Source organism: Neovison vison, unplaced genomic scaffold (genome assembly GCF_020171115.1).
Source record: "Neovison vison isolate M4711 unplaced genomic scaffold, ASM_NN_V1 Scaffold_040, whole genome shotgun sequence".
In the NCBI taxonomy this organism is placed as follows: Eukaryota; Metazoa; Chordata; class Mammalia; order Carnivora; family Mustelidae; genus Neogale; species Neogale vison.
Window position 1 is genome coordinate 34,730 of NW_025334844.1, and position 27,828 is coordinate 62,557.

Genomic DNA, 27,828 nt, shown 5'->3' on the forward strand with positions numbered 1-27,828 from the left:
TGGTGTCCCCACAGTCTCGTGATGCTGGAAGCAGCACTAAGCCAAGAGGAGGGGTCAGGTTATTTTGAGCTGGGGCTCTTCTCCGCCCCTCCCACCCCACCAGCTCCCTGGCTGGCTTAGACAAATTCAAGCCCTGCTGGGGGAGGGAGCCCACGGGACTCTGCCTTCATCCCTCCTCCGGGTCCTGTGGGTCTGAGCTCAGAGGTGCTCCACGTACAGCAGTAGTAAAATAAACTGGCTCCTTATATTATTATTATTTTTTAATCAATAGTCTTGTTCTCCTGCCCTCTCCCGCACCCTTCTATGACACAAGTTAAAACCTACTTCCAGGCTTCCTAGAAAAGGGAGCTCAAGTTCAAGAGCTCGAGGGAGGAATCCAGGAAAGCCTGGTGAGGGGAGGGGCTCGGGGGATGGCTAATGCCTGGGGTGGGATGGGGGCAAGAAGAGGGCTGGACCAGGCCCCTTGGGGGGCAGAGAAGAGCTGAAGGCTCCAGTGCCCACCCCAAATCTGGCTCTTCATGAGCCACAATGAGTGAGGGAGTGGGCCAAGAATCGGAGGAACTGGGGCCGTCTCAAGGCTCCAGGGTCACGGCCTGTTCTCTGGGGGACCAAAGCAGTCCCCAGCACCCCGCTGAGACCAAAGTGGAGTGGGCAAAGTGAGCAGGCTGGAGGGGCTGGGCCTCCCTCTACCCCTCTGCTCCACAGGGGGAGAGAGCCTCTGCCACGGGACGCAGCCTGGCGCCCGCGGAGCCCCAGCATAGGTCAGTCCCACCCTCAGAAGCGCTGGACGCGGATGTGGACGAAGAGCGTGGCTGGCGACAGAGAGGCCCCGTCCTTGGAAAGCAGGTGGATGTGGCGGTACCCTGTGGAGAGTGCAGCCACGTGTCAGGTTCTCTGCACCCCCCACCCAGCAGGGCCAGGACCGCGGGGGGCGCAAGCCGCATCCCACCCCTGGGCTCAGGGCACACTCTCAGAGGACATCCGAGCCCAGGCGAACAGGGTCTCAGAGGCCCAGACCCGCCCCCTTCCCGCTCCATCCCCCGCCAACCTTGCTTCAGGCTGTCGAGAGGCAGCGTAAACTGGCCCACAAAGTCATTGGGGGAGGTGGCGTCGTAATCTTCCACCACGAAGCGGACCAGTGCCAGCTCCGGAGCCCGCAACTGGAACTGCAGGGTCTGCCCCCAGCGGGGGTTGAAGCCTAGGGCGCAGGCGTGGCAGTCAGGAGCCAGCTGCCCCCTCCCCCACCCACCCCCACTGCCCCCAGCACGCCCACCCACCGTTGTTGAGCACGTAGTTGGTCTCCTTTCGAGCACAGTCTGCGGGCACACCGTGGACCTCAACACGCACCAGGGGGTCCACGATGGAGTTCGGCTTCTCCGTGTTCAGCTTGGGCAGCTGCTGCGCTGTCAGCACCTGCCAGGGATGAAGGGGAGCTTCGGTCTGGCCCCTTGGTTGGGGCAGGGAGCCCCTTGCCCTCAGCACTCGCCCGGACCCCCCTGCACGGGGCTGAGACTCAGCCTGCCCTCACCCCAAGCCATCCCCAGGCCTCCACTCTCTGGTAGTACAGGCTGGCACCCGGCAGACTAGGACCCCTCCAGAACTGGCCGTGACTCTGGGGTTGGGCCCAGTGCAGGCTGCTGACCTGGATAGTGAGAGTGGTCCTGGGGGGCCCAGGGCACTCAGGGTCAAAGGTTGTGTCCGGCTGCCGCAGGCAGGCGGGTTTCAGGACGTAGCCGCACTGCCCGTTGATGAGGAAGCGCCCGGCATTGAGGTCCATCTCATAGCCTGGCGTCTGGAAGTTCAAGGCCACTGTGGACATAGCGGGGTCAGGGCAGGGGCTCTTAGGGACCCTCCTTTCACCACTCTGATCCAGGGTCTCACTGCCCACCCCTGCCAGCGTTTTGTGGGAGGCATCATGGCATCATGGCAGCCAAGGGACCCAGACCTTGTCACCTGCACCTGATCGCTGGTATCCCCCAGGCCAGAGGGGGATGCTGGGCATAGCCCCGGGCCAGAGTCGCACCCAAGGAAGCCTGCGGTTTCCATATCTGTGCTCGAGGAGACCATATTCCCCTCCTTTGCTCCTTTGCTGGGGCTTAGCATCCCTCCAGAGCCCACTCCTGTCAGTGGTGACTCAGGGGAGCTTGTATGTGTGTGTGTGTGTGTGTGTGTGTGTGTGTGTGTGTGGTTACATGGAAGTAGATGTTTTGAACTTCCATATTAAAAAAAAAATGTGAGGGTGCCTGGGTGGCTTAGTGGGTTAAGCCGCTGCCTTCGGCTCAGGTCATGATCTCAGGGTCCTGGGATCGAGTCCCGCATCGGGCGCCCTGCTCAGCAGGGAGCCTGCTTCCCTCTATCTCTCTCTCTCTGCCTGCCTCTCTGCCTACTTGTGATCTCTCTCTGTCAAATAAATAAAATCTTAAAAAAAAAAAAAAAAAGTGAGACTTTCACAGTGTCCGGAAGAAATGACTCAGATTTGTTTTCCCACTTATTTTCCTGACAATTATTTTAATCATTGTTATTACCAAGAGAACCCAGTTTTCCACCTTCTGGAAAGCTGTGTGGCCCGACCCCTGCCCAGGCCTCTCACGGTTTCCTGGAGGCCACCCCCCTGCCCATCCCTGGTCCTGCTGCTGTCCCCGCTCACCCAGCTGACAGCCTGAATTCCACATCTCCTGGGGGCTGTAGTTGGCTGAGTTCATCCGCAGCCCCAGTGGATAGACACGGGTCAGTTGGTGGGCATTGTGCCTGACGAAGCTGTTCCCTGGGGGAGAGTTGGGGCAAGACAACGATGAGTCCTGGGTGATGAGGAATAATGAGGGACGACTGGGTGTCCCTCACCTAATGCCAGGGCCTGGAACTTCCTCTGCCCCAACTCTAGGGACCAGCTGGGAACTGACGCTAAACTCCCCTGCCCCCAGACCCCCCTGCCGCAGGGCTGAGAGGACCTCCCGGAGGAGGCTACTGAAGCCCAGAGAGGGCCAAGGACCACCTTCCATATCCTGACACTGCATCCCAGCCCCAAATCCCCGCATCCTTCCCCCTCTCAGTGCCTGGAACGGGGGCCCCAGGCTGACACCCGGCTCTCGTCCTGCCTCCCCCATGCACTCTTCCAGCAGAGCTGTGGGTCCCCAGAACCCTTCCTGCAAGCCATGCCTTCACCTGACCTGCTCCTCCAGCCTCGAAACCCCTCCCCCTTCTTCACCTGGCTGCTTCCACCCCAACTTTTGGTCTGGGGTCTTCACACCAGTGCTCCAGTCCTTTCCTGATCTCACGCCCTCTGCGGGGCTCCCCCAGCCCCCACCACGGCCCACCGATCACCCTGCACCACCACTCCTGACTATGTCTGGCCCTGCCACTAGGCTCGAGTCCAGCAAAGACGGACAGCAGCTCCCTGGACTCTCTTTCCTCCCTCCAGGGCAGCCCGGAGCTGGGCATGTGCCAGGCGCTCATTCCCTGAGCCCCAAACCGGGGACCTCCTGACCCCTTCACTGGCCCTGAAGTCCTCTTAGTCTCCTTTCCTGACCAACTCCAGGATGCCCCCACCAGGAGCCTGCAGGCCTCCACGACGCCTCTGGTCCCCAGAGGCCCGATGTCCGGCTCCTACCTGCCTCTCGGATGAGCTTCTTGGCCTTGCGCTCGTTGAGGGAGCTGACCTGGCAGGGCTGGGGTGGCACCGGGTTGGGGCGCAGGGTCCGCAGGCGGGTGGCACAGCAGTACACGACCAGGGCCGACAGCTCGGGGGAGATCTGCTTGGCCTGGGAGATGAACCTCAGAGGCGGCACCCACCGGCTCCAGCCCCTCTGTCTTCCTAGCTCCCTTCCCCTCCCCAGGCAGCTCCTCCCTACCCCAGCCAGCTCGATCGCCCTCAGCCCTCACCCGTCCCCCCTCACCCGCCGCCTCTGTTCTGCAGCCTCCACCTCCTCTTCTTCCTCTTCCTCTTCCTCCTCCTGGTCGGATAGAATTCGACCATCCTCGCTCCGAGCAGCTGGCAGCTTCTTCCCCTTCACCAGGACCCGGCCCTTCAGCTGCTGTAGGGACCCCATATGGAAGGATTATTTCCTCTTGCCCCATCAGTCACACAAACACCTCTATGTGAGGGGGGCTGACAGAGGGGGCGCAGGAAAGGCCACGCAAAGAGGAGGGATGCTTCTAACAGGAAAAACCATGGGAAACAACGTCTAGAGCCATCAACAGGGGACTGGCTAGGGAGGTCCCTCCAAAAAGAATATGACACAGCAGCCTTTCCAATGAATGACGCAGCTCAGAGCTGAAAGAGAAGGAGCCCTCTTCCAAAAAGATTTCGCAGGAAAAAAGTGACTCTAGAACATGTAATCACGTAAGCTTTGTTGTGTAACATTTGAAAGAGAAGACAGTTCCGCACGTAAGTCTATACACACAGGAAAATTCTGGAAAGACGCACAAGAGACTTAAAGATGGTTACTTCCCATGAAGTAGGACAAGGCAAACAAAAACCCATTTTCCGTTGTATACAATTTTGTACAACTTGATTTTTTTTTAACCATGTTTGTTTCGCGCTAATAAAAAAAAATAAAATCAGACACGCACGCGTGCACGCGCGCACACACACACACACACACACACAGATGAGTCAATGTTCTGGGCATATTTGGATTGAGAGTAGGAGGAGAGTTTTCTCAAGGAGACAGAAAAACACAAATGTTCTGAGGAGGCAGATAAAACGTTCTGGGGTTGGGGAGGGAGAACCACCCAGGCCGGAGAGCTAAGGAGGTTCCTCAGACCACAGGAGGGGGTGGTCCACCCTGAGCTAGAATTCTAAGCCAGCGGCGGCGCTTGGCAAGGGCAGACAGCTGGGAAGAGAGTTTCTGGAGAAGACGCATCAACGAAGGCCTTGGAGGTGGGAATGGCGGAGACTGCGGGGACCCTGTAGGCAGGGTGGCAGATCGAGGTGGGGGAGTGAAGGGGAGGGCATGGAGAGCCCTGAGAGGGGCGGGCTGGGCAGAGAGATGTATGGGGTCCCAACCCGCGGAGGTGGCCCAGCAGGGGCAGATGACGGACTGCCGCCCGCTCCTCCCCCACCCAGGCGCAGAGTCGGGGACATTCATTACCTCTGGGGACGGCAACTCTTCAGGGTTCTGTGTGTCCAGCCCCTGCGTCACCAGCACGTCTCCCAGGATGGTGCGAAGGTGGTGAGCCATAACGGCCTGCTGCTCCAGCCCACAGTGGTTCTCGAGGGATAGGATGACAGGGTACGGGGACAGCTGGGGGGTGGGGAGACAGGCAGCAACTCAGAGCCACTTCCCCCTCCCGCTCCCAGCACCCCTACTACACCTGGCCCCAACCCCCTTCAAGACAGACAGGCAAAGGCACTCCCGGGGGCTGAGTAGGTGGGACGTGGGGCAGACTCTGGGACCAGTGTGTCCCTGGGGGGACAGGGGACAGATCTGGGGTCTCTGGGGAAGGGGAGAATGTCTGGGAGAATGAGGGCAGCGGCACGGTTTTGTTGTTTAAATGCCCTTTATGTGTCAATGACATTGGCCATATTGTTTATGCTACACACTCCCCACCCCACACAGCCCGTAATTTTTAAGTGCATTTATTTATTTATTAGTAATCTCTGCACCCAACGCTGGGCTCGAACTCCTGACCCCGAGATCAATAGTCGCACACTCTTCCGACTGAACCCACCAGGCGCCCCAAGCCCATCGTGTTTTGAGGGTAAGATTCGTGCATAGCTTGCCAGGAGTTGCAACTACGCAGACTCCAGGGCTGAACTTCTCTTTCGTGCCCTTCTCTTTGGGAGTCATGATTCAAACGTCCTTCCCTACCCGCAAGGTTTTCTTGCAGACATTCTGTGATTTTACTGCATTTACTAAACATGGGGGTGGAGGAAGGGAGCCTCTCACTCAGTTTTCTTCTACCCCACTGGCCAGCTGTCCCAGTGGCACTGGGTGAGTGAGCGATTCTCTGGGCAGGGAGCAGCAGGGGGGGGTTTCTTCTGGAAGGACAGAGGACACTGGGGTCACTGCGGGAGGCTCTGGGGCTGGGCATGGGGGTCCTGGGAGCTCACAGTGAAGGCGTGGTCACGCACAGTCTGGACCACATCTCGGAAGAGGATCTTGGACGTGAGAGTGTGGCCGTGATAGATGATGGGCTCCCCTCCTGGCCCCTCCCAGCAGTCCAGCTCCACACAGCGGCAGCCCTGTGCAAAGGCCCTGTGGACAGGCAGACAGAACAGCGGGTGAAGTGTCATGTGGAAGCCACGGAGCAGAGCAATGGATGGACCGAGCCAGGTTTGAGCCCTATAGTGCCCCCAAGCTGGGCTCCCAGATGTGTTCACCCCAACCATCCCCCGCTACAGTACCTAACATAGGCCTCCGTGCTGCTGAGCCCCCCGATCTGAGAGTCGGTCAGGTATGTATTGTGTGAGGAGGAGATGAAGTAGTGGGAGAGGGGCTGGCCCATGTCCTGGAACACGCATGTGTGGGCCGGGTCCAGGGCAGCCCCTTCAGGTGACAACAGGTACATCATGAAGCCATCCAGTGTCATCAGTTCGTGCTGCTTGGCTGCGAAGACGGGTCGAAGAGAGTGTCAGGTCACCGGGAGGACTCCGTGTCTGGCCCCATAGGGCCCCAAAGCTCACTCAGCTTAGTAACGAGTACCTACCTACTGACTGGACCCTGCATGAGTTACGCCATTTATTTGTTTAAAGTAATCTCTATACCCAACATGGGGTTCGAACTCACAACCCCAAGATCAAGGGTCACACGCTCTATCAACCGAGACGGCCAGGAGCCCCCACAAGTCATGCCATTTAATCTTCAGCCAAACCCCGTGAGGCAGGTATGCTGCTATGCCATGTCACTGGTGTGGCAGCTGCGTCTCTAGGAGCCAAAGGTGACCCGCCCAAAATGGCACCCATAGCCAGTAATTGTAGCTGGAAGCCCCCGGACCTGTCAGATGCCGAGACAGGACCGTGCTGACCCCGACCCCTTCTGTCAGCCCCCACCTGCAGGCCCCCACCTGTCTCGTTGAGCTCATAAGTGTGGATGAGCTTCTGGGCGTGGGCCAGCGTGGCGCCGTCCTCCCTCTGGTCCTCCAGGAACTCCAGCAGCTCCGGGGCGCTCAGCACGCGGTCCTCGCCTGAGTACCGATGGAAGATCTCCTCCAGCTCAGGGCGTTTCAGCAACCGCCGCAGAAACTCCTCAATCTCAGCCCCCTCCAGCCGTTCGTTGTTGGAGTGGTCACATTCCTGGAAGGAAGCGCCGAGCGGCTCAGAGAAGGAGGACGCCTGGGGAAAGCGGGCCCGCACCGACCGACACACCTGTTGTCAACCACGCTGCACAGGCGGGGACCCCCTAGTCCATAGGTAGAGAAACTGGAAGCTAGCGCACCAGCTCACACAGCTGCTCCGCTGCGGGGCTGGGATTCTAAGGAAGGTCCCTTGGCTTCAGTGCCTGTCCCTCTGCACCATGACCTACCCCCCAAAATCAAGATGTGGGAGGAAAAGCAGTGACCCAGGGGCAGGACCGACCATAATTCCTCCTCCCATGTGTTTGTGTGTGCAGGGCCATCCTTCCGTCCCCAGACCCACGCCTGCGGTCAGTGAGCCACAGATAATTGACTTCATGGGGAGGAGTCCCCGTGTTGCTGTGGGTTCAGGTGGACAGGTGCCATGGCTCCCGTGTCTCAGGTGGCTCAGACAGTCACCACCCACACAGGCATCTGTCATGAGCTCTGACCCGGCCTCTGATGCCCAGAGCACCCCCGTGTACCCCCGTCAGTGCTCCCACATGTGGGTGTATCTGGTCACGTGGGGAGGTGCCCCGTGTGTCACAGTGGAGGAGGGTGGGCACGTGAGTCCGTGAGCCGACTCCTGCCTGCACGCCCGTGTGCAAGCCGTGCACGGCCGCGAGTGCAAAGGGTGCCCGCAGGCTTGTAAAAATGAAAAGCACAGCTTTGCTGCTCTCTCTGGGGGAGTGGAGGGTCCCTCCCACCCCTGGGCTCTCTGCCTGAGGGTGAGAAGTTCTGGGCCGCCGTGCCCATCCTGGCCCAGCGCCCTGGGAGGAGTGCAAAAGGCTAAGTAGGCCCAGATATGGCCTTTCTGCAGGGCGAAGGCCCAGGGGTGAGTGAGGTGAGTGCCTCAGAGGTCAGCGTGGGGGCAGGACCCCACCTTGAAGAGGCGGTAGGCATACATGTCATTCATGTCCACGTTCACCATTCTGAGCAGGCTCTTGATCTCCTTGAAGCTCATCTTACTGTCCTGGTCGGAGTCTGCCCGGTGCAGATAGGCGTGGATCCAGGTGTGGGCGCTCAGGAAATACACGCAAAAGCCTGGGCACCACCGCCTGCCCCACCAGGTGCCTGCCGGGACCCCGGGGTGGGGCTCCCGGGTGCAGGGGCTGTACTTCCCCTCTGCCCGCGGCCTCCTCGGGCCGGGGCTGGGCTCCCCAGAGACAGGAGGCCGCGGCGCCACCCTCTATTCTGAAGACCAGGGGCTGGGGCTCGCCCTCGGATCCCCAAACACCCGTCCCCCTCAGCTCCCCGGACCCCGGCAGCTGGGCAGGATATTGGTCGAGACGTTCGCGCTGGCTCATGGCGTCGAGGCGCGCGCGCAGCTTGGCCAGGCCACGCACCCAGCGCTGAGCCTCTTCCGCCGTGGCCGCCGCCAAGTCCAAGTTCTTGCGGCGGCCCTTGAAGGCGATGGTGAGGCAGCGCGCCGGCGGGAAGGCGCCCCCGAAGCGCCGCAGGCCCTCGGACTGGTGGCCCTCACGGACCGCCTCGATGTGCTGCACGAAGACTGAGGGGTACAGGGCACGCGCGGCAGGGTCAGGGCCGCTGTCCCCCGGCCGCTGTCCCGGCAGCCCGCCCCGAGCCCGCGCGACCCAGCTCACAGATGTGCTGCGACGGCGCGCGCGGGATGCGCCGCTGGAACCACACGCTCAGGCCGTCCTCCTGCAGCCGGTACAGCCGCTCCTTGTGCCACGTCCGCGAGCGGATCTTGCAGAGCCGGGAGCCCTGCAGCATGGCGCGCACGTCCTCGTCCTCCGTCAGGCCTGCGGGGGGAGGGGCGGGAGGCCTGATCACGACTTCGGGGCCTCCCTGGCCTCTGGCTCCCTCCACCCTCTTCCCAGCCAGCAGCCGCCAGTGGCCTTGCCCTGCAAGCCCTCATCGGCCACTCTTCCTCTGCTTAGCTTGACGTGTCCCCAGGACTGGATTTGGCCTTTCAGCTCCTCCGCCCCAAGGTCTCACCTGGTGTGTCCCACCCAAGCCCTGGGGGGGTGGGGGAGGAGGACACCAGTACCTTCTGTCTTGGTTAAGCCGCTGCTTCCAGAGGCCCTTAGAGCAGAGCAGTCCCTCAGGCAGGACCTGGCCCTTCGGCCTCCCTCAAGGTCACCCTGTGCCACTCCCTTCCATCCCGGTCTTTAGACTTCGAGACCAGAATCTGCCACCCACAGCCTTTTCCTTTGATGTGAAACCCTGACCTCAAGAAGGTAGTCTCACTATCTAACCTAAATCTCTCTTGCTGCAATCCAAGCTCCTCACCTCCGCGCTCCCCAAGGCAAGGGAGGATAGCAGAGGCCACCCTGGCTCCAGGGTCACAGGCCAACGACTCCAGGACCAGCCCTGCCAAGGCCAGCCTGGGGCTGATATCCAGGTGTCCTCTTTGTGTCCAGCTGAAAGCATGGTCTGCTGTGACACTCGGCACTCCCCGGGGCCCAGCCACCGTCACAATCCCACCTCACCCCACATGGGTTCTCCCTTTCCTTAGTAGGAAGAAATGCTTACAAAACATCTACCACACACGAGCCCCCAATCATAAACGAACACACGAGAAAACAAGGACAGAGAAGCTTAAGGAACTTGCTAGAATTCCATGGCCACAAAGGGATGGACGCAGGTTTCAAACCCCGGAGGTCAGGCCTCAGCCAGCACCTGTCCCCGTGGCCACTGCATTGAACCCCTGTGCTCCTCCGTCCCTTCTTGCTCACATGGTTGGGGGCGTGTTGCAGAATTTAAATTCAGGGGCCCAGGGAGGCAAATCCCAACTCTGTCACTTCTGAGTTACACAGCCTTGGTGGCAGTAACCGTGACCGCTCAGGGCCCTGTGTTCTCCACACACGCAGTAAAGACCGCAACAGACCCCGACCTTGAGCTGCAAAATCTGAACTTCAGCTAAGATGCCACCCGTTCTGGTGTTCCCACGGCCTGCTCTCCTGCGTTACAGGTCGATACCAAAGGTTTATGAGCCAGGGGACAACAGAAAGAGCGGGAACGTGGCAAACTGGAAGGTCCATACCCTTTGGAGGGAGAAGGGCGGCAGATGAGGGCCCAGAGTTTCCAGAGAACAGGAAGCTGGGTTTGTATGTGAAGCCTCTGGATTTTTCAATGTTGGCAACTAAATCAAAGTGAAACAAAACCCCCTAAAATACCACTGTGTGAGCCAAATGAAACAGGACAGTGGCATTAGGCTTTGTGGGTCCCAGGCCCCTGTGTGTTGGGAACTCTGACCCATGCAACTAAAGTCTAAATTCCTGAGCCTTCTTTCATTCTCTCTGGGAGCCTTTGTAGGATCCTTCTTGTTTCTCTGACTCTCAGAGGACTCCTTCAAGGACGGGCTCAGACACCATCTCCTCCAGGAAGCCTTCCTTGATTTGTCCTCAAATGGGCATTCTCCCTCCCCAATCACCCACAGCATTTTTTACTTTAACTAAAGCATCCCACCTAAACTGTAATTTCAGGGAACTTTAATAAACCCAAGGACAGGGACAAAGTCTTATATCCACATCTCGGTGCTCATCCCAGAGCCAGATTCACAGCCAGGGTTTTCTGAAAGGGGAGGACAAGCCATGTCCACTGACAACTGGGGAACTAAGCACGTTCTACCCCCAGCCCTACCCTATCTAGCCTTTCCTGTGGGCCACTGAACCCTGCCAGTGATGGGACTCGCCTGGAGAAGGTGGCAAACCCCACATCCCAGAGATTCTTGTCCAGCAGGTGTGGGCTGGGACTTGGGTATCAATGTTTAAAAATTCCCCTGTGACCCCGAGGATGACTGTGATTGACAATCAGGGTCTCAGGGCCAGGAGGAGAAGCCTGCCATCCGGAGGAGCCCACGGTCCCCCTTGGGGCTAGCCTGTGGCTCTGAGGGCTCCAAAGGGTCTCTCAGAATTCAGACCGGGCTAGGAAGGGGAGGCGGAAACCTTGTTATTCCAGACAAAGAGCTACAAGGTGGCCCACAGCAGGCCAAGAGACTCACTAGACCCTCAGCCCTCTGCACCCACATCTGGGCAACTTCTGAATTCCCTCAGCCTGAGAAGCAATGGCTTGAGTGGCAGGACACTCAGGGAACCTGTAGGGCCACCACAACTGAGCACCCTCCAACTCCCCAGCTATGGGAAAGGAACCCCTCATTCCCATGACAACCAGGCTCTGCAGCCGGGGCTACCTCCCAGCCAGTCCTCTGAGGCCAAGCCCATAGTTGGGGAGGGTGGGGGAGAAAGGGGGCTGGCGAATGACTAAGGCCGGAAATGGAGGTGAGTCACCGAGGTCCTGCTTTGTCCAGAGCATTCTGCAAACAGGACATCAAGACAGGGAGCCAGAACTTCTGATCAGCGCTCCACTGGGACAGGTTCCCATGTTGAGGGGGCCCTTGCCCCTGGCCCTCATCCCCAGCTCCCCAGGAGCCTGCTGGGGGAAAGGGTGACACTCTAGTCTGCCCGCCCAGCGGGCACTGGGACTGGTCTCTGGCTCACGATGCTCCCAAACACGCATCCATTGGAAAAGCCAAATAGAATGAGAGTTCAATGCCGGGCTGAGCCGGGTGCTGAGTTCCCAGAGCAGGTGACACTCCTTTCCCGTTGCTTCAGCTTCTGAGCCCTGGGGTAGGGAAGGGATTAGGGCTCCAGACAGGAAGGGTGGGACCCAGAGAGGTAAGGGAGAGAGGTCAGGAGGAGGGCCCAGGCCCTGGGCAGAGGCACTGGAAGGCACCTGGCTCTCTGCCCAGGCACCCAGTCAACATTTATTGGCCCTGCCAGGGCCCAAACCCACAGATGCTTCCTCCACCTCATTCCTACCCGCTTGGAGCAGGTGTACCAGCTGCCTGCTCCTAGTGCTTCCCGTGGGTTCTCTAATCTAAACATCTCTGCCTTGAACGTGGAGCTGGGCTGGGCCAGTGTCATGGCCACCTTGACCAAACAGAGGGGGAACAATCATTAAATAACAGTAGAAAAATGGGGATGAACAAAGGCAAAAAAGATAGAAACAACCCAAATGTCCATCAACAGATGAACGGAGAAGCAGAGGTGGGGTACAGACATACAGGGGGACATTAGTCAGCCGTAAAGAGGAGGGACATCTGATCTAGGCTGCACGGATGACCCTTGATGACATTACGCTAAGTGAAATCACCAGTCGTAAAAGGACAGATAATCGTATGATCCCACTTATAGGCGGTGTCTAAAATAGTCAAATTCATCTGGACCGATTATATGGCCCATACGCCTCAATAAAAAAATTTCAGAGACAGAGTGTAATTAGAGGTTACCAGGGCCTACGGGAGGGGAGGAAGGAAGGGGGAAATGACAGGTTAATGGCTACTGAGGGGTTTTTGTTTGTTTGTTTGTTTAGGGTAATGGAAAAGTTTTGGAGCGAGCACAACATTGTGAATGCCTCACATTGTGCATGTAATTAATGCCGTTGAAATAGCCACTTAATGCATTTTTTACCACAGCTTTAAAAATTAGTAACGTAGGGTGCCTGGGTGGCTCAGTGGGTTAAGCGCTGCCTTCGGCTCAGGTCATGATCTCAGGGTCCTGGGATCGAGTCCCGCTCGGGCTCTCTGCTCAGCAGGGAGCCTGCTTCTCCATCTCTCTCTGCCTGCCTCTCTGCCTACTTGTGATCTCTGTCTGTCATATAAATAAATAAAATCTTAAAAAAAAATTAGTAACGTAATAGTCCAGTAACTACTGGATGCTTAAATGGGTGACCTGTTTGATATGTGAGTTAACATCTCGATAAAGCTGTTCAAAAGGCACAGAGTGGCTAACGCATCCAGGGTCCTGGGTCTGTAAGGCCGTGGACCCAGAACGCATTGAGAGTTGGGGGTTGCTTAACCCCCCAAAGGGCCGTGTGTGGCTTGAATGAGCTAATGTGCAGGTGCCCTCCATGGAGGGCCTGGCCCACAGCGGGAACTCGCTAAATTAGGATAAAGTGAGGCAGTGGCCCGGGAGGGGAGAGGGATCCAGGTATTCCCACCCATCTGTCCTCATTAGGCTCGTGGTTCCCCACGGTGCCCTTCTCCAGCCCAGTTCAGTGCTGTCAGCTGGGGCTCGGACCCCTTCTCTAGGCCAACCGCTTATCTCAGCCCCCAGAGTTGGGTCAGGGGGAGGCTAGGAATGGACAGCCCCGTTTCCCAACTATCACCTTCGACCTGGACGGTTTGGCGTGTGTGTGGTCTGAGCCCTGAGCCGTTCTATGTCGGTGGCCAAGGCCAAGGGGCAGGAGGCGGTTTCAGCAACCGAGCTGGAAGGACCGTAGGGAAGCCACGTCCATCTCTGATCCTCAAACCGCCCTCCCCCGTTTGCACAGACGGGCCACTGGTACTATGAGAGGGCAAGCTGCGTGTGCCGACAACAGCGTAGGTCCCCCAAGCCCAGGAAGGACACAGGGGCCGTGTGGTGGATGGCCAGAGGCCAGAGCTGGCCAGCGGTGGGGGTGAGGGTGGGGGTGTGTGCGCTGTGGGGCTACAGCGAGTGTAGACAAGAGGGTAATGCATAGGCAGCTGGGCGTGAAAGTGGTAGGTCTCGAGCAAGGGTGTGTGTGTGGGGGGTGTGATTTAGGGTGTGTGTGCACGTGTGTGCTTTGCACTAGGGCACACTCAGGAAGGGCACCGGGGCTCCAGCAGGAATGTGAGCCATGCAGGAAACAGCAACTGACAGCTTCATGCCAAGTGGGGGAGGAGAGGAAGAGAAGATTTTCCTGACGGTTCTGGGAGGGAACACACGATGGTGAGGGTCCCAATACCTTCACATCCTTTCCCTCTGGCCAGCAGGCAGCCCCAGCCCTGCAGGTAGGAAGCGCGTCCCCCTCGCTGGGGCTGGCCGCCACACCCAGGGTGAAGGCCCGGCCAAGCTCAGCGCCAGAGTCCATAACATTCTTTGGAAAGTCAACACAGTCAGGAAAGGCAGGCAGTGCTGGCCAGACACACAGCGACCGAAGGTGGCAGCACCCTTCCGGGCAGGGCCAGAACACGCATGAAGCCGATCTGGAGGCAAAGGCTGTAGGAGGGGGGGCCTCCCCAGAGCCGAAGGAGGAGGAGAGGTGAGGGAGGCCACAAGGCATGACAGGGACAGCCCCCTAGTCCTGCCTGGCAGGCCCCGGCTTAGCCAGGACAGCCACCCAGTTCTCCCTCCCACCAGGCCAGACACCTGCCAGGACTCCCACCTTCCAAGTGCACACACAGCAGTCCCACTCACCCTGCAGGAGAAGTCCTGGGCAGGCCATAGTGAGAGCCCTCTGGCAGCTGGGGCACTTGGTGGAGGCCTGCAGGCCGGGGACGAAAGGGAACAGGATTCTGCCCACTCAGGCCTCCGCGCTCCCGGGGAGGATTAGGGGCCGGGGCAGGGCCTGAGGGTTCGGGCACAGACAGGGGCTCTGGGGAGATAGGGCTGGCTAGGGCTGGTGGGTGACATCCAGAATGCCCATTTAAATGCACATTTCAGGGGCACCTGGGTGGCTCAGTGGGTTAAGCCTCTGCCTTCGGCTCAGGTCATGATCTCAGGGTCCTGGGATCGAGCCTCGCATCAATTGGGCTCTCTGCTCAGCGGGGAGCCTGCTTCTCCCTCTCCCTCTGCCTGCCTCTCTGCCTACTTGTGATCTCTCTCTCTCTCTGTGTCAAATAAATAAATAAATCTTTTTTTAAAAATGCACATTTCAGATAAACAACCAGTGATGTTTTCATGTAAGTTTGTTCCAAATGATCTGCTGTTGATTTGAAACTCACATTTAACTGGCCGTCCTGGATTTTATGTAACGCCTATGAGGACACCTCTAGGGGCTGGCAGAGCCTCTGCAGGGGAGACAAGAGGCGGGCCATGCCCAGACACAAATCACTCACTCCCTCATTGTGACAGGAGCTTGGACCCCGGGGCCAGACGCCTGGGTTCGAATCCTTGCTCAGTGGCTTCCCAGCATTCAGCATCTCGGAATCTCAGTTTCTCATCTGTAAGATGAGGCTCATGGTACCACACACCTCATACAATTGTGAGCATTAAATGAGCTGATATGTGAAAAGCCCTCGCTCAGTGTTATAAAGGTGTTAATTCGTATCATTAACTCTGGCAATAAAGAGCCATCATTGAAACCTAGGCCTTAGCGGTTGTCTCTTAGCCATGTGGGCCCCAGGCTGGTGACGTCATCCCCTACCCCCAGCTGATCTGCCCTGCGAGGACATCAGCAGCATCTTCTCCCCGGGATGCCAAGCGTTAAGTAGGCTCCCGCCAGACACGAGCTCAGCATTGTGCCTGGGTTGGCAGGTGCTCTAACTCTCCCCAGCTATTCCCTGGCTTTCTGGGGACAGGCTAAGCCTGCAGCCACCCCCGCTGAGGAGGAAGGGACAGGAGAAGAGCCCCAGGCTCCACAAATGGCTCCCGGTCGTGTGGGAGTGGTGTTCCTCCTCCCCCGCCATTGCAATGGCCATCGCCATTGTCCCAGCAGTTCCCATTCCCCCATTCAGCCTGAGAAAACCTTTCTTTCCTGTGGGCCCCTCTGAGCCTTTGATCTCCAAGCCGCTCCCTGCCCTTGTCTCTTGACAGCACCTGAAATAAAGTCTGTTGTCTGCTAGCCTGGGGGGTTTGGCCCTGACCCACATGGGGACAGCCCTGAGAGCCACCTGGGGAGGAGCTGCGGCTGGCTGCCATGGTGGGAGCTCCCTGGGTGGTGGGCCTGGCCTTGGTGGCCTCAAAGTGGGCCCCAGGACACCTGGGTTTTGTCTCCACCCTGTTCCTGGAATCAGTGATGCCTGGGGAAGGGGCATTCCCCAGAAACTGGACATTCCTCTCTCGGCGGTCACTCGGCAGGACAGGGCAGCGGTGGGAGGGGAGGGTGGCCCAGGTGACATTCTGACACCCACACGTGCCCTGACAGTGTCCCTAGGACGGGATGCCTTGAGCTCCCGTGCAGCTTTATTCATGCCAGGAGGCTGAGTCCTGGGTTTGGAGGTATGACCTGTCTGTGAGTGTCTCCAGCTATTAAACTGTGCGCCCCCCGAGGGCAAAGTGCTGTGGTATTCACCTACGCAGCCCCAGGCCTTGGCACAGTGCCATCACATGCTGATAGCGCTGAGCAGAAGCGTATGGAATGAAGAAGCAGCACCCCAGCCCTCCCCCAGCATCCGCCAGCCCTGCTTTTCTGGCCCAAACGCCAGCCCCGGATGTCTCTGTGGCCCCTCAGCTCCCCACAGCCCTCCCCTCCCCAAGGCACCAGCGCTCCTTAGCCCAGAGAATGACACTGTCACCCAGCAGACACCTTTCAGATCCCACCAGCCGCAGAGTCCAGCCCAGCCCGCCACCTAGGTGGTTGGTTCTTCTAGAACCCAACTCGGCTGTGCTGGTCCAAGTCTGAGCATCCCCATGGCTTGACCAATGGATTCCTCAACCTCCCTCTTATGGTTCTCCCTGATTCATCCCTGCCTTCGTCCGACGTGCCTCCCACTCTCCAGGAGCCCTGCCTCCCTCCTCCTGCTTGAGACCCTCTGGGGCTCCTCCTGCCCCCAGGGCAAGCCCATAACTCTATAAGGAGAGGCCTTGAGCATCTGGCCCCCACCTGCCTCTCCCCCACACCTAGCTCCAGTCTCCCTCTGGCTCTGGGGTCCAGCTAGGGCCCTCGCTGGCTCCCCGGTACCTGATTTGCCCTCTCCCCTCCTAGAATTGTTTCTTTGCTTCATTGTCTGACCTCCTTGCTGATGCCTCCCCTCTCTAAAGGGCCAGAACTGTGTCTGTCCTATTTGTTGCTGAATTCCAGGACAGAGCCTACTATAGGCACTAAGTAAATGTCCGCCGAGTGCATGAATGATTGGAGGGTAGGGCAGAGATCATGTGTCTTACGTCTCCTCAGGGAGAGTGCCAGGTTCCGAGCTCAGAACATAGAGCTCAGTCCATTCAGATCTGAGTGAGTGACAGGAGGTAGAAATAAGAACAAGGTGGGGGGCAGTGACAAAGAGAAGTCAAGTCTGGCAATCGGCACCCCGAATTCTGCCTGGAGATTCACACTGGTCTCCTGGGCAGCCCTGCCCTATTCCCCCACACCCACCTCTCCATCATGAATTATTTACCAACAGTGGTTGCAACATATCATTTCAGGTTCACGGTCATGGATGTTTTCTAAAACACTGGCACACCTCTCATTCAAGCCACCTAATCAGCCAGTCAGTCACACTCTGCCCAGGCTCTGAGATGGTCTCTGCCGCAGTGTGGCTGCCCACAGCCTCCCATGCCATCCTCCGCCCTTAACTGGCTGTGTGGCCACTGACAAATTCTTCAACTTCTCTGCCTCAGTTTCCTCATCTGTGAAGTGGGAATTATACCAGGTGCCTCTCAGGAGAATGAGGAAGACTGAGTGATGCCACCTAGGTACCCAGTGCCCCTCGACTCTGGGAGTTAACATTCCTTCCCTGTAGTCACTTCTCTGGAACCTGAGAGGGGCATCTGTCCTTCTCACTCCAAGGACAGTATTCTCACCAGTTCGACCAGTCCTACCTGGTCGCTGCAGGGGCTGCTGCAACCCCTGGGGGTGCTGCAGGGCTGGAGAACCAGTTTGAGAGGCTGGCCTCTTCCACAGCTCCCCTGTCCCCCTAACGGCGGCCAAGAACCCAGGAAGCACGGGGACGCCCGTGAACCCTGGAAGGCACAGGGTTCTGGGGAGCTGGGTGAGGGACACCCACAGCGTGTCTCTCCCACTTTATTTCACCAGGTCCTCCCGGACCCCAATCCGCGCCCCGCGCCCCGCGCCCCGACGCCCACTCCAGCACGCCCCGCGGGCGCCTCCTGGTGGGAAGCAAAGGCCATCGGCGCGCCTCGCCCGGCCGGGGAACGTCGGATGACCACAGGTGCGACCCCCAACCTTCCGACCTTCGCTGCCTGGGAAGCCCACGACAGCTCGCCCGCACACCCTCGCCGTCCCAGGCGGCCCCCCGGGCAGTCCCCGCCCGCCCCGAACCGCCCCCGTCGGTTACTGACCCATCTTCTTCAGCGCCCGCAGCCCGGGCCTCCTGCTGCCGCCGTCCGGGGGCGCGAGGGCGACGGGCGTCGCGACCTGGGCCGGCACCGAGGGCTCCGAGGGCCGGCGGCGGCAGCTCCTCCAGCGGCCGCACAGCATGGCTCGGTGGGGTCGGGGCCGGGCCGGGCTCTGCGCGCGGGGACAAGGCAGCGGGGACGCCGCTCCGGCCCGGCCCCGGCTCTGCGCGCGGTCCCGAGCGGAGAAACTTAGCGGCGTCCGGAGGGAGTCGGGGAGAGGAGGTGTCGGGAGCAGGGAGAGAGGGAGGGACGAGGTCGGGAGAAGGAGGGACCCGGAGGGAGGGGGCGGGGCCGAGGACGGCGCCGGGGGAGGTGCGAGGCGGGGAGCCGGGCGGGGACCCCAGCCCGGGAGGTGTGTCCTCCGCGAGGTGTGGGAAAGGAAGGGGGCTGGCTAGAGTCACCCCGAATCTCCGTGTCCGTCCCCCGCTTTTGAGTCCTCCTCCCCATTCTCCCAGCGATCCTCGGCTCCCGGCCCCACCGATGACCCAAGCCCCTATTCGGGGGTGGAGGGGCCAGCGGAGGGGCGAGAGCTGTCCTCTGGAACAGACACTCTCTGTTTTCTGGATCCTGACTGGAGGAGGACTTGGGACCCCTCTCCACCTTTTCCTTCCCTGCCCCTCCGGGAGCTCAGAAGGGAGCCAGACAGGGGAGCGGGGCTGCGGCGCAGCTCATCTTGGGCCGAGGGTCCTCGGGCCTGCCGGGGAAGCCGAGAGAACCCCGAGAGCTGAGCCAGGCGGGAGGGCAACCCAAACCGGAGGGGTGGGGGAGCGGGAAGGGATGGGTGGGTGTAGCAAGGCTCTGGCTATGACGTCATAGGATTAACCCTCTCCGCGCCAGACCAGGTGTTGGCCCCTCGGTTTCAGAAGTCTCAAAGTGGAGAAGATGGGGAAGCACTAAGTCTAGAATCCCCGGCTGAACTCTGATTCTGGGTTAGAGGCTTGGATGGGCTGGAGCCCCAGTGGGCTTTCGATTGCCCCGGGGAAGGCCGCCGTGCCCTGTGTAGGTGTCCGTGACATCAACCTGTGGGTGAACGTCGGGTGTGAGTCCAAGTGGCCGTCTCATGTGACACCGTCAGAATATTTGTGCTCGAAGGGTGGGATGGCAGAAGACCAACCTTGTTAGTGTTGTCTGCGGCAGCTGCCCCAGGTTGGGTGCGGAGAGCCGGGCGCACACCGCCCCTCGGCGGCGGCCAAGAGCATGGCATCTCAAAAAGAAAGCTTACTTCCTCAGGACCTAGATTTGCCACCTACTTGCTCTAGCCCACTTTCAGATATCCTCGACCGAAAGATCCAGCATCCTGGTTTCGGTCCTCACCCCTCCCGGGATATTCTTTCTGCATTTTTGGTCCTGCAATTCCTTCCTCCAGGAATGACCTTCCTCATTCCTCTCTTGGCTTACACTTACGTGTTCCAAAACTCAGCTTTCAATGACCCTCCTGCAGAACCCCTCCAGGACCCCCTCTTCTTCCAGGGCATGACTCCCCTTTTTTTAATCCCAAGCGCCTAGAAGGGCCTGAGGAACTCAGTTGGGTGGGTCGGTTCTGCCGGTCCTGGGTTCAGCTGAACCACGCAGGCTTCCACCAGGGGGCGCGAGGACTCTGCGTCGTTTTACTATGTCCACCAGGTGGCGCCTCCTCCCGCCTCTGGTCCCCACAAGGTTGGGGAGCCGGCCCACGGATACGCCTCGACTGATTGGGAAACGCACAGCTAAACTATTTGCATAATCTTGAAAGGACCGCGCTGAGTGGTTGAGGTATAGTAAAAGAAGCTGAAACGGGCTTTCTCATTGGTTGAAATTTTCCCCCTGCGTCCACATCCCGGTCAGATTGGGCCGGGAGGTCAGTCGGAAGCCTCCGGCTAGTGGCGACAAAGGACCTAGGTCCGGGTAGTGGGTGCTGCAGGGTGAGTGCCTGACAGCCGAGCGGCTGGGTAGGGGACCCCAGGGCAGAGCGGGTGGGGGACCAGAGAGGGAGACTGTTGACCCGCCCTGACTTCTCTTGGCTTGCCAATTCTCCTGTTTAGGAGTTGGAGAAGTGCATCTACAGAGGGAGGGACAGAGACCCGTGGCACCTGCCTCCACCCACCCACCAGGGTCCTCTCCGCCCACCCTGGCCCCACCCATGCTCCCCTGGGGTTGGGAAAGTAGCCTTCTCACACTTCCCGGGGTGTCTTACTCAGGTCTAGAGCTTAACTCGCCCCGTTGGAAAGTGATCAGTGGCGTCCGGAGGTGTGTGCCAGAGTGGACCGTGGAGGTCTGCTCACACGGAGGCTTGTTCTTGCAGAATCACTCAAAAGTGGGTCCCCTGAGCTCAGAGCCACTGGGTATGGGTACCGAGAATGAAAGCCCAGAACCGGACTACCAGAAACAGTTTCAGGCCGCTGTCCGTGTGATTCAGAACCTGCCTAAGAATGGTGAGGGCACGGGGACTTGCCTTTAGGGGTCTACAAGATTGGGGTCCCTGCAGTTGATGCAGATAAGTACGTGCCTGGGCTACTCTGGGGATCTCATCTCGCTATCTCTGCCCATTACAAGGGTGGTTCTCCCCCACCTCCAAAAGTGTTGGAGCTGGGAGTAGCCCCAGGTCTGTCTCCACTCTCTTGGAGTTAGGGGTGATGCTCTGCCTTCTACTTCCCACCCGCCTGCCTAGGCTCTTACCGCCCGTCCTACGAAGAGATGCTGAAATTCTACAGCTACTACAAGCAAGCTACCATGGGACCCTGCCTGGTCCCCCGGCCCGGGTTCTGGGACCCAATTGGACGCTATAAGTGGTGAGCTCCCTACCGGCAGGGCAAACAAGCCTCAGCTGCCAACCAGCCTCTCACAGCTCTCTGCCCTCAGGGATGCCTGGAACAGCCTGGGCAAGATGAGCAGGGAGGAGGCCATGTCAGCCTACATCACTGAGATGAAGCTGGTGGCACAGAAGGTAGGGAAAGGCCTCGGGCTTCTTTCTGTCCCCGAGGTCCCAGCTAGGTGGCCTGTCTTCTGCCCTTCTGGGACTGACCCCCATTATGTTTCCTGCACATTGACACACCTGTAGGAATTCCCACGTTCATGCTCTGTCCCCAGCCCTGCCTGTCTCTGGTCCCTGACTGGGCACAGGGTGGAGAGGCATGACAGGGCAGGAGCAGGGCAGAGGAGATCAAGCTCAAGGGGGGATAGGAGGACAGTGGTAGGAGGGACCAGCCCCTCCCCAACAGACCTCCTCCCCCACAGGTGATCGACACAGTGCCCCTGGGCGAGGTGGCAGAGGACATGTTTGCTTACTTCGAGCCCTTGTACCAGGTGATCCCTGATATGCCGAGGCCCCCGGAAACCTTCCTGAGAAGGGTCACAGGTCAGGCCTCCAGGCTGTGAGCGCCACAAGTGCTGAGTGAAATTCCCCAGGTCCAGGCGAGGGGACTGCTGCTCAGTTGGAGGGGGATTTGAGGGCAGAGGGCCCCAGGTGATGTCCCCTGACTCCAACCAGTGCCCCTGATGGAGTGGGTCTCAGACAGAGCTCATGACTGATGGGGAGCAGGGGCCAGTCTCACTGGGAGGCACCAGACTCTTCCCACCCCCACCTCTGGGTGTGTCTCAGCAGGCTGGAGAGAGCAGGCCCTGAATGGAGATGTTGGGGCTGCCCCCGAGCCTCCCTGCCTCCCCAGGGAACCAGCACCCCCAAGTCCAGGTCAGTGCTTGGGCAGGAGGGGCAGAGAGCCAAACCCAGAACAGGGGTGGGTGGGGGGCTTTCAATGGGGTGGGTAAGGGGAGAAGGCTGGGCGCCACACCCCATGCCCACAGATACTGAGACCTGCTGTCTGTGCAAAGGCCGAGGGGCAGGTTCTGGGATTCCACTTACGGGACCTCGCTCCTGGGACCCATCTCTGCGTCTTGTGGCAGTGTCCCTAGTGTGCCCTGGACACGTGCCTCTGTCCCATCGCACACCCCTCTCCTTCTTCCATGGCCTCCCTTTTGTCATTAATTTTACCTCTTTCCCTGCCCAGAGTCCCAGCCACCTAGGGACCTGGACTCTGAGGTTTTCTGTGATTCCTTGGAGCAGCTGGAGCCTGAGCTGGTGAGACGACCCCTGGTTCCCTGCCTTCCCCACCCCACTGTCCCCCGGCTGCTCGACCCCCACCCTGGCATCTTGTGCCTCATCTCAGCAGGTGTGGACAGAGCAGAAGGGAGCCCCTGAAGGACAGACTGACACCCGGAACAGCTCCAGGCTCCCTGCAGAGAGAGGTGAGCCCTTGCCAACCCTTCACCCGCTTCTGCCTCTCCCTCTGGTTCTGGCTTTCCCCTGACTGCCCTCTTGGGGCAGAGGTCAAAGTCTGGCACTGGGCATTTGCCAAACAGCCAGACACCAGCTTGGATGGGCAAAGTCCCTGCCCGGCCCCCCTCCCTGTGTCCTCTTCCCATGTGAGACTGTCAAAGGACAGTGATTTTTGTTTTATCTCCTTCTAGAACTTCCAGTGTGCCATGCCTCTTAAGGGGCGCTTTCATAAATATTATCTCCTTTATTCCTCTGAGTAAGCAGCCCTGTGAAGGCAATGTCCTCTTCCCCTAATTTTCAGATGACAGAATGAGGTTCAGAGAAGTTTCTGGCTTACCCAAAGTCACACAGCTTAGGGGCAGTGCTGGGATTCAAATCCGTGGGAACCTGTTACTCAGCCACTCGGATAGACTTTATAAGAGAGGCACTTTCCAAGGGATTGCTCTCTAGTATTACTTTGCCCCAGACCTGCCCTGCCCTGCCACCATCCTGTCCCTAGCTGAGTTGCTTCCTGAGTCCCCTTCCTTGTGTGTCTGTGCTGGGCAGAGGGCAGCGTGCTGGGGCCCCAGGAACTGGACACGTGGCTGGTGGGGACAGTTCGGGCACTGCAAGAAAGCATGCAGGACGTCCAGGCGAGACTGCAGAGCCTGGAGAGCATGTCTGGCCTCCCGAAGCAGGTGAGCTGCCCCCAAGGCCCAGGGCATGATTGAGGCAGAATGCCGCGGGTCTCTACTCCAGGCCCCTCTTGGAGCCACTTCCGTCTTTTTGTCCTAACTCCCCAGCTGCCCACATCTCTGACTTCTGCAGAGGGTGGTGTGGCTTGTGTGATATCACAGCATCACAGTCCAGGGGACTGAAGTGCTCCCACCCTGGAAGGGAGAGTGGAAAGGGCCCTCCTCTCCTGCTCTTACCTCCCTCTGCCAGAAGAGCAACTGAGCAGGAGGTCTAATTGCAACAGTCTGGAAGGCCAGGATGTGCCTGCTGTTTGCACGGGGGCTAGAGGTCCCTGTTGTCCCTTTGTCAGGACCCAGATTTAGGGTTTGCTCCCAAACAATTCAGCCCGTGCACCCCTCCCTCTCTCCCCTCTACTTCTAGATCTGCTTGCCCCTTACACCTGGGCTCCTGGGCGCCTGCACCGTCAGCTCCCTGAGCCCTTACTGAGTGCCAAACACAGGACTTAACATTATCTCATTTAACGCACACAACCCGATGAACTAGGTTTGCTTTTCATCTCCCTTTTACAGGAGAGAAAATGGAATCTAATAATAATCCAGCCTAGAGGAACCTCACAGAGCTGCTGTGAGGGTTAAATGAGATAATGCCCCCACCACCACCCCTCCCCAGGAAGGTCTTCTCCAATGGGCTCCACTGTATACTATTACCATTATTATTAACACCAAGTGATGGAGCCGGGAGTCGCCCCAGGTCTTTCTCCCTCGGAAGCCGGGACTCACCGTGGACTCCGAGTGGGCCTGTTCTTGAGACGCCTGGGGTCATGGGGGCAGGAGATTGATGAATTGCTGGATGTGCGGGTTCGCCTGAGTGACCCCTGACCCCCTTGACACCGTGGGTGGCAGCCAGGGGGTAGGGATTTTGCCTCAGATTCACCTTTCAAGGCCCACCCTTTCGAGGCCTTCTCATTTATGTGACCTTTATTTAGCTAATTTTACATGCCGAAGATTTTAAAGACTTCCACCCCAAAAGAGCTGGTTTTCCAGCTCTAAAAATAAGAACATTCTAGTACCTAGCCCAAATGACAACGATTTAGCACACCCAAGCCCTTCATACCATCAAATCCTCGCTCCAAACTGAAATCCAGTAGTCCTGAAATGGCCTTTGCCAGCTGCTCTGTCCGTCCAGTCCCTGGGGGGCACGTGCTGCAATGGGCTCCTCTGTCCTTTAAGACTCCTTTCGTCTAGACCTGCCCTGCTTCCTTGCTACTGACTTATCAGGTCTGGGCCAGTGCTGTGGTCCTGGAGAATGTTCCTTTTGGGTCTTTCCGATGACATCCTCATGGCTGGCTAAGTTTACATGACCAGATTATGTCAGATGTGATGTTCTTCACATCGGGGGGACACGGGTGTGGATGTCCTGCCATGAAGGATTCTCGCATGGACCACTCGCATGGATGAAGGGGTGAGAGTTGGGTCCCATCACTGTTGGAGCCAAGGACATGTCCAGCTCCCCCATTCACTCCACTGGCCCTGTGATTTTTGACAATTGATGGATAATCCTTGCCTGGATCACTAATTTATTCGGGCAAAAACATACTGACTTTTAAATTTTATTATTCCTTTTTTTTTTTTTTTAAGATTTTATTTATTTATTTGAGAAAGAGAGAGTGGGAGAGAGCATGAGAGGAGAGAAGGTCAGGGAGAGAAGCAGACTCTCCATGGAACCGGGAGCCCAATGAGGGGCTCGATCCCGGGAGTCCGGGATCATGACCTGAGTCGAAGGCAGTTGCTTAACCAACTGAGCCACCCAGGCGTCCTGATTATTCCTTTATCGTATCTTAGTGTCATTTTTCTGTAGTGTGTCACCCAGGATTTCCCTGAAGCTCAGTGCCTTGTGGAAAGGCAGAATAAAGGCTTAATTCTTCCTTTTTAATTACCTATTTTAAAGTGAGGAGTTGATTTAACGGCTACCTCAATAGTGACAAATTTCCAACTTTCTCGTTGCATATCATTATGGACTAATGGATTTTAAAGATTCAGTATTTCAATCAACAGAAATTAATTCTTTGTGATGCTTACATTGTCACAATTTGTCAATGGAGACCCTTTCAAGCTGGATCCTACGTTCTCATAACGTGACTTCATTAATCTTTAAAGCTTCCTTGCTTTCTGGTACAAGATGTCCCACATTCACCTCGACCTTCCCTGCTCCAGACCTGGAATTAGCCACTTCTCCAAGGAGTCCTGGCTCTTTTTAGCAGAGAATGATATTGAGAAACGAAAATCTGAGCACCGTTTGAAATATGTGGTACATCCTTTATCATATTGGGCGTTCAAGCCACACGAACAGTGCCAGTGCCCGGAAGAGACAGCCTAGAAGCCAGTCTCTCTGACACCTGGGATTGTCCTGGGAGGAGGATGTGGGAGGGAACTGGAGGTCGGCTGTCAGGGACCCACTAGGAACTGCAGGATCTCTGCAGATTTGGGTGTAGTGCCTGCTTTGCCCCAGTTCTTACAATCTTAGGGAGGCAGGTCCCCCAGACGAAGCTCCCACTTAGTTCTGGAAGCAGATTCCTCAAGAGGCCCCAGTCGGTGCTGAAGCCTGGGCTGGCCCCTGACTCCCTCCCTCTTGTCAGCAGAGGACCCCGCCCAGTGCCCGGCCATGGCCCTTCAGGCTCTCGGGTCCCACGCTGCTCTTCTTCCTCCTGTGGCCCTTCGTCGTCCAGTGGCTCTTCCGACAGTTTCGGACCCAGAAAAGGTGACTCTCAGTGGAAGGGTCTCTGCAGCCAACTGAGGTGGCTATGAGCCCCTGTCCTGCTGTGCCCTGAGCCTTCCTAGGGTTTAGGAGAGGAACAGCATTAACTCTGTACCCCCAACCAGTGTTTGCCTATGCACCGCTCCCGCATTGGGCGGCGAGCGGGGGCATTTAAGAGCCCATCTCCCCCGCGACTTCACACGGACGCGTTTCCCCTCCCACCCCCAAACTCCCCGGTTCCCTGGGGAGGGTGTGGGAGTGGTGCACGTCCCCGCTTCTGGGTTGGCCGTGACTCGGGGGCGGGGCTGCCCGGTCTCAGCCTCTGCCCTCCCCTCCCTCTGGGTCACCTGACTCTTCTCCCACCCCAGCTTCTCCCGGTGGAGGGCTAGCTCTTGGGCGAGTTGGGACTTGGGCTGGGACCGGGAAGAATGATTGGCTGAGAGGCTGAGGGAGGGAGGCCAGGAGGCCCGGCCGAGTTGGGGGGGAGGGGAAGGGAGTGAGCTCCGTTTTGCCGGCCTCCCTCCCCCTGCGCGCGCACACACTCAGGATATCTTCATGGAAGGTTCACTTACAAATGAATGTTTCACTAAATAAAATAAGACCTTAATCTTCTACTGTCTGGGTCCCCATGGAGTGGGGCCGGAAGCCGGGTCCGGGCGCGTAAGGCACAAGCCTCTTCCCTGCCTCTCCCCTAGTGCCCCCAGGACAGTCCCGAGAGTCCTGCTCTGGAGCCGGGAGCACCGGGGCCCGGGGCCGAGGCGGGCAGGGGTGGAGAGCGGGCGGGGCGCGGGGCCCTCCGCTGTCGCCGGGGGTGGGGCCAAGGCACGGCTCCGCCCCGCGCCCGGCAGAGCAGGGTAGTGCGGAGGAGAGGGAGGCCATCCCCGCCCGGAGAGAGGGGGCGGCTGCTCGTTGTCCGGAGCGCGGGCCGCCGGGATGGGGCCCCGGGCCCCCCGCCCCGGAAGTGCCCACCGCCCGCTTCCCCCTCCACAGCTGCTCGCTCCCGGTGCCCCCACCCGTGACCTCCGCGCTCAGGCTTTCCCAGGGAACTTTCTGGAAGGCCAAGACCCAGCGGGGGCCTAGTCCCCGCCCCGCCCTGAGGAGTGGGGGCGGGGCGCGGGAGCCCCCGTCAAGGTGGGCAGAGCGCCCGCGTGGGCACAGACTGTGGGTGCCTCCGGCTGCTTGGGTTCCGAACTTATTTTTCTCACCGCCTGGCGGCCTTGGTCTCCCTATGGTCTGCGACAGCCCTGTCGCTCCCTCTTCCCTTTCGCCCTGCTACCCCCACCCCCCAGCAGTGGCCCGTATTCGGTGAACCTGCCACTCTTAGCGCCTTCTAGTTTCAGTGCGGGAGAGGCCTCTGGCCAAGGGCCCCAACAGCATAGGGCCACAGCAGCGCCTTGGGCCCCTGCAGCTGCCACCTCCAGGGCCCCAGGACCTCCCTGGCCCTGGTGAGGAAGAAGCAGTTCTGAAAGCCCCTTCTTGGAGATCCTTAAACTCCTGAGTTCCGTCCATCTGCCCCTAGCCCCTGGCCTTGGCCGCTACCAAGGCTGGCTATCATTTGATCCACTGGAAGCCTCAGTCACTCTGTCAGTCCTCTCAAGGTGGGGAGGGCGTCCCTCTGGGCGGACACACCGGCCCAGTGCTCTACGGTCCGGTCCAGGGGCAGAGAGACTGAATAAACCCATGTGTTACAGATGGAGCAAGAGAGGGGCCAAAGTGAGGCTGGGGATGCAGGAACGGGTACACTAGCTGTGGGACTTGGGCAAGATCCTTAACTGTTCTGAACCTGGGTTGCCTTGTTTGTGAAATAAGGATGAAGATTATCATTAAGGCAGTCCTGGGCTTTTTGTTTTAATATTTTATTTGTTAGAGAGC

General features: G+C 58.6%; 2 protein-coding genes across 9 annotated transcripts; one reads left to right on the forward strand and one right to left on the reverse strand.

Annotated features, from left to right (window-relative positions):
• Positions 1-245: 245 nt before the first annotated feature.
• On the reverse strand, positions 246-18,481 carry LOC122897958 (1-phosphatidylinositol 4,5-bisphosphate phosphodiesterase delta-3-like). The gene is made up of 15 exons (XM_044236127.1): positions 18,219-18,481; positions 8,877-9,038; positions 8,554-8,782; positions 8,156-8,285; positions 7,006-7,234; positions 6,347-6,548; positions 6,053-6,197; positions 5,091-5,243; positions 3,894-4,031; positions 3,608-3,758; positions 2,648-2,764; positions 1,643-1,809; positions 1,278-1,413; positions 1,049-1,198; positions 246-863 (listed from the first exon to the last, which is right to left on the reverse strand). Exons 1-15 carry the CDS (start codon positions 18,355-18,357, stop codon positions 775-777), a joined length of 2,337 nt encoding a protein of 778 aa, XP_044092062.1. The 5' UTR covers positions 18,358-18,481; the 3' UTR covers positions 246-774.
• Positions 18,482-19,941: 1,460 nt separating this feature from the next.
• On the forward strand, positions 19,942-26,005 carry LOC122897959 (acyl-CoA-binding domain-containing protein 4-like). Of its 8 annotated transcripts, none has more exons than XM_044236135.1 (10): positions 19,942-20,027; positions 20,557-20,686; positions 20,923-21,043; positions 21,114-21,198; positions 21,489-21,609; positions 21,853-21,942; positions 22,259-22,329; positions 22,418-22,496; positions 23,074-23,204; positions 23,772-24,872. In XM_044236135.1, the coding sequence occupies exons 2-10, from the start codon at positions 20,599-20,601 to the stop codon at positions 23,835-23,837; spliced, it is 852 nt and encodes a 283-aa protein (XP_044092070.1). In that variant the 5' UTR covers positions 19,942-20,027; positions 20,557-20,598; the 3' UTR covers positions 23,838-24,872. The 8 variants fall into 8 exon arrangements, with proteins under 8 accessions (XP_044092070.1, XP_044092067.1, XP_044092063.1 ...); XM_044236132.1 differs by lacking the exon at positions 23,772-24,872 and adding an exon at positions 25,841-26,005 and having other exon boundaries at positions 19,945-20,027; XM_044236128.1 differs by lacking the exon at positions 23,772-24,872 and adding an exon at positions 25,838-26,005 and having other exon boundaries at positions 19,946-20,027.
• Positions 26,006-27,828: the final 1,823 nt, after the last annotated feature.

Bases quoted from the DNA above. Each gene is read 5' to 3' on its own strand.
- LOC122897959 (XM_044236128.1), top strand. From the start codon at position 20,599: ATGGGTACCGAGAATGAAAGCCCAGAACCGGACTACCAGAAACAGTTT. The intron at 21,044-21,113 runs GTGAGCTCCCTA...CTCTGCCCTCAG, and splicing joins CCAATTGGACGCTATAAGTG to GGATGCCTGGAACAGCCTGG. The intron at 21,943-22,258 runs GTCAGTGCTTGG...TTCCCTGCCCAG, and splicing joins ACCAGCACCCCCAAGTCCAG to AGTCCCAGCCACCTAGGGAC.
- LOC122897958 (XM_044236127.1), bottom strand. From the start codon at position 18,357: ATGCTGTGCGGCCGCTGGAGGAGCTGCCGCCGCCGGCCCTCGGAGCCC. The intron at 4,032-5,090 runs GTAATGAATGTC...GGGTCCCTACAG, and splicing joins AAGAGTTGCCGTCCCCAGAG to CAGCTGAAGGGCCGGGTCCT. The intron at 864-1,048 runs GTTGGCGGGGGA...CACTCTCCACAG, and splicing joins TCTCGACAGCCTGAAGCAAG to GGTACCGCCACATCCACCTG.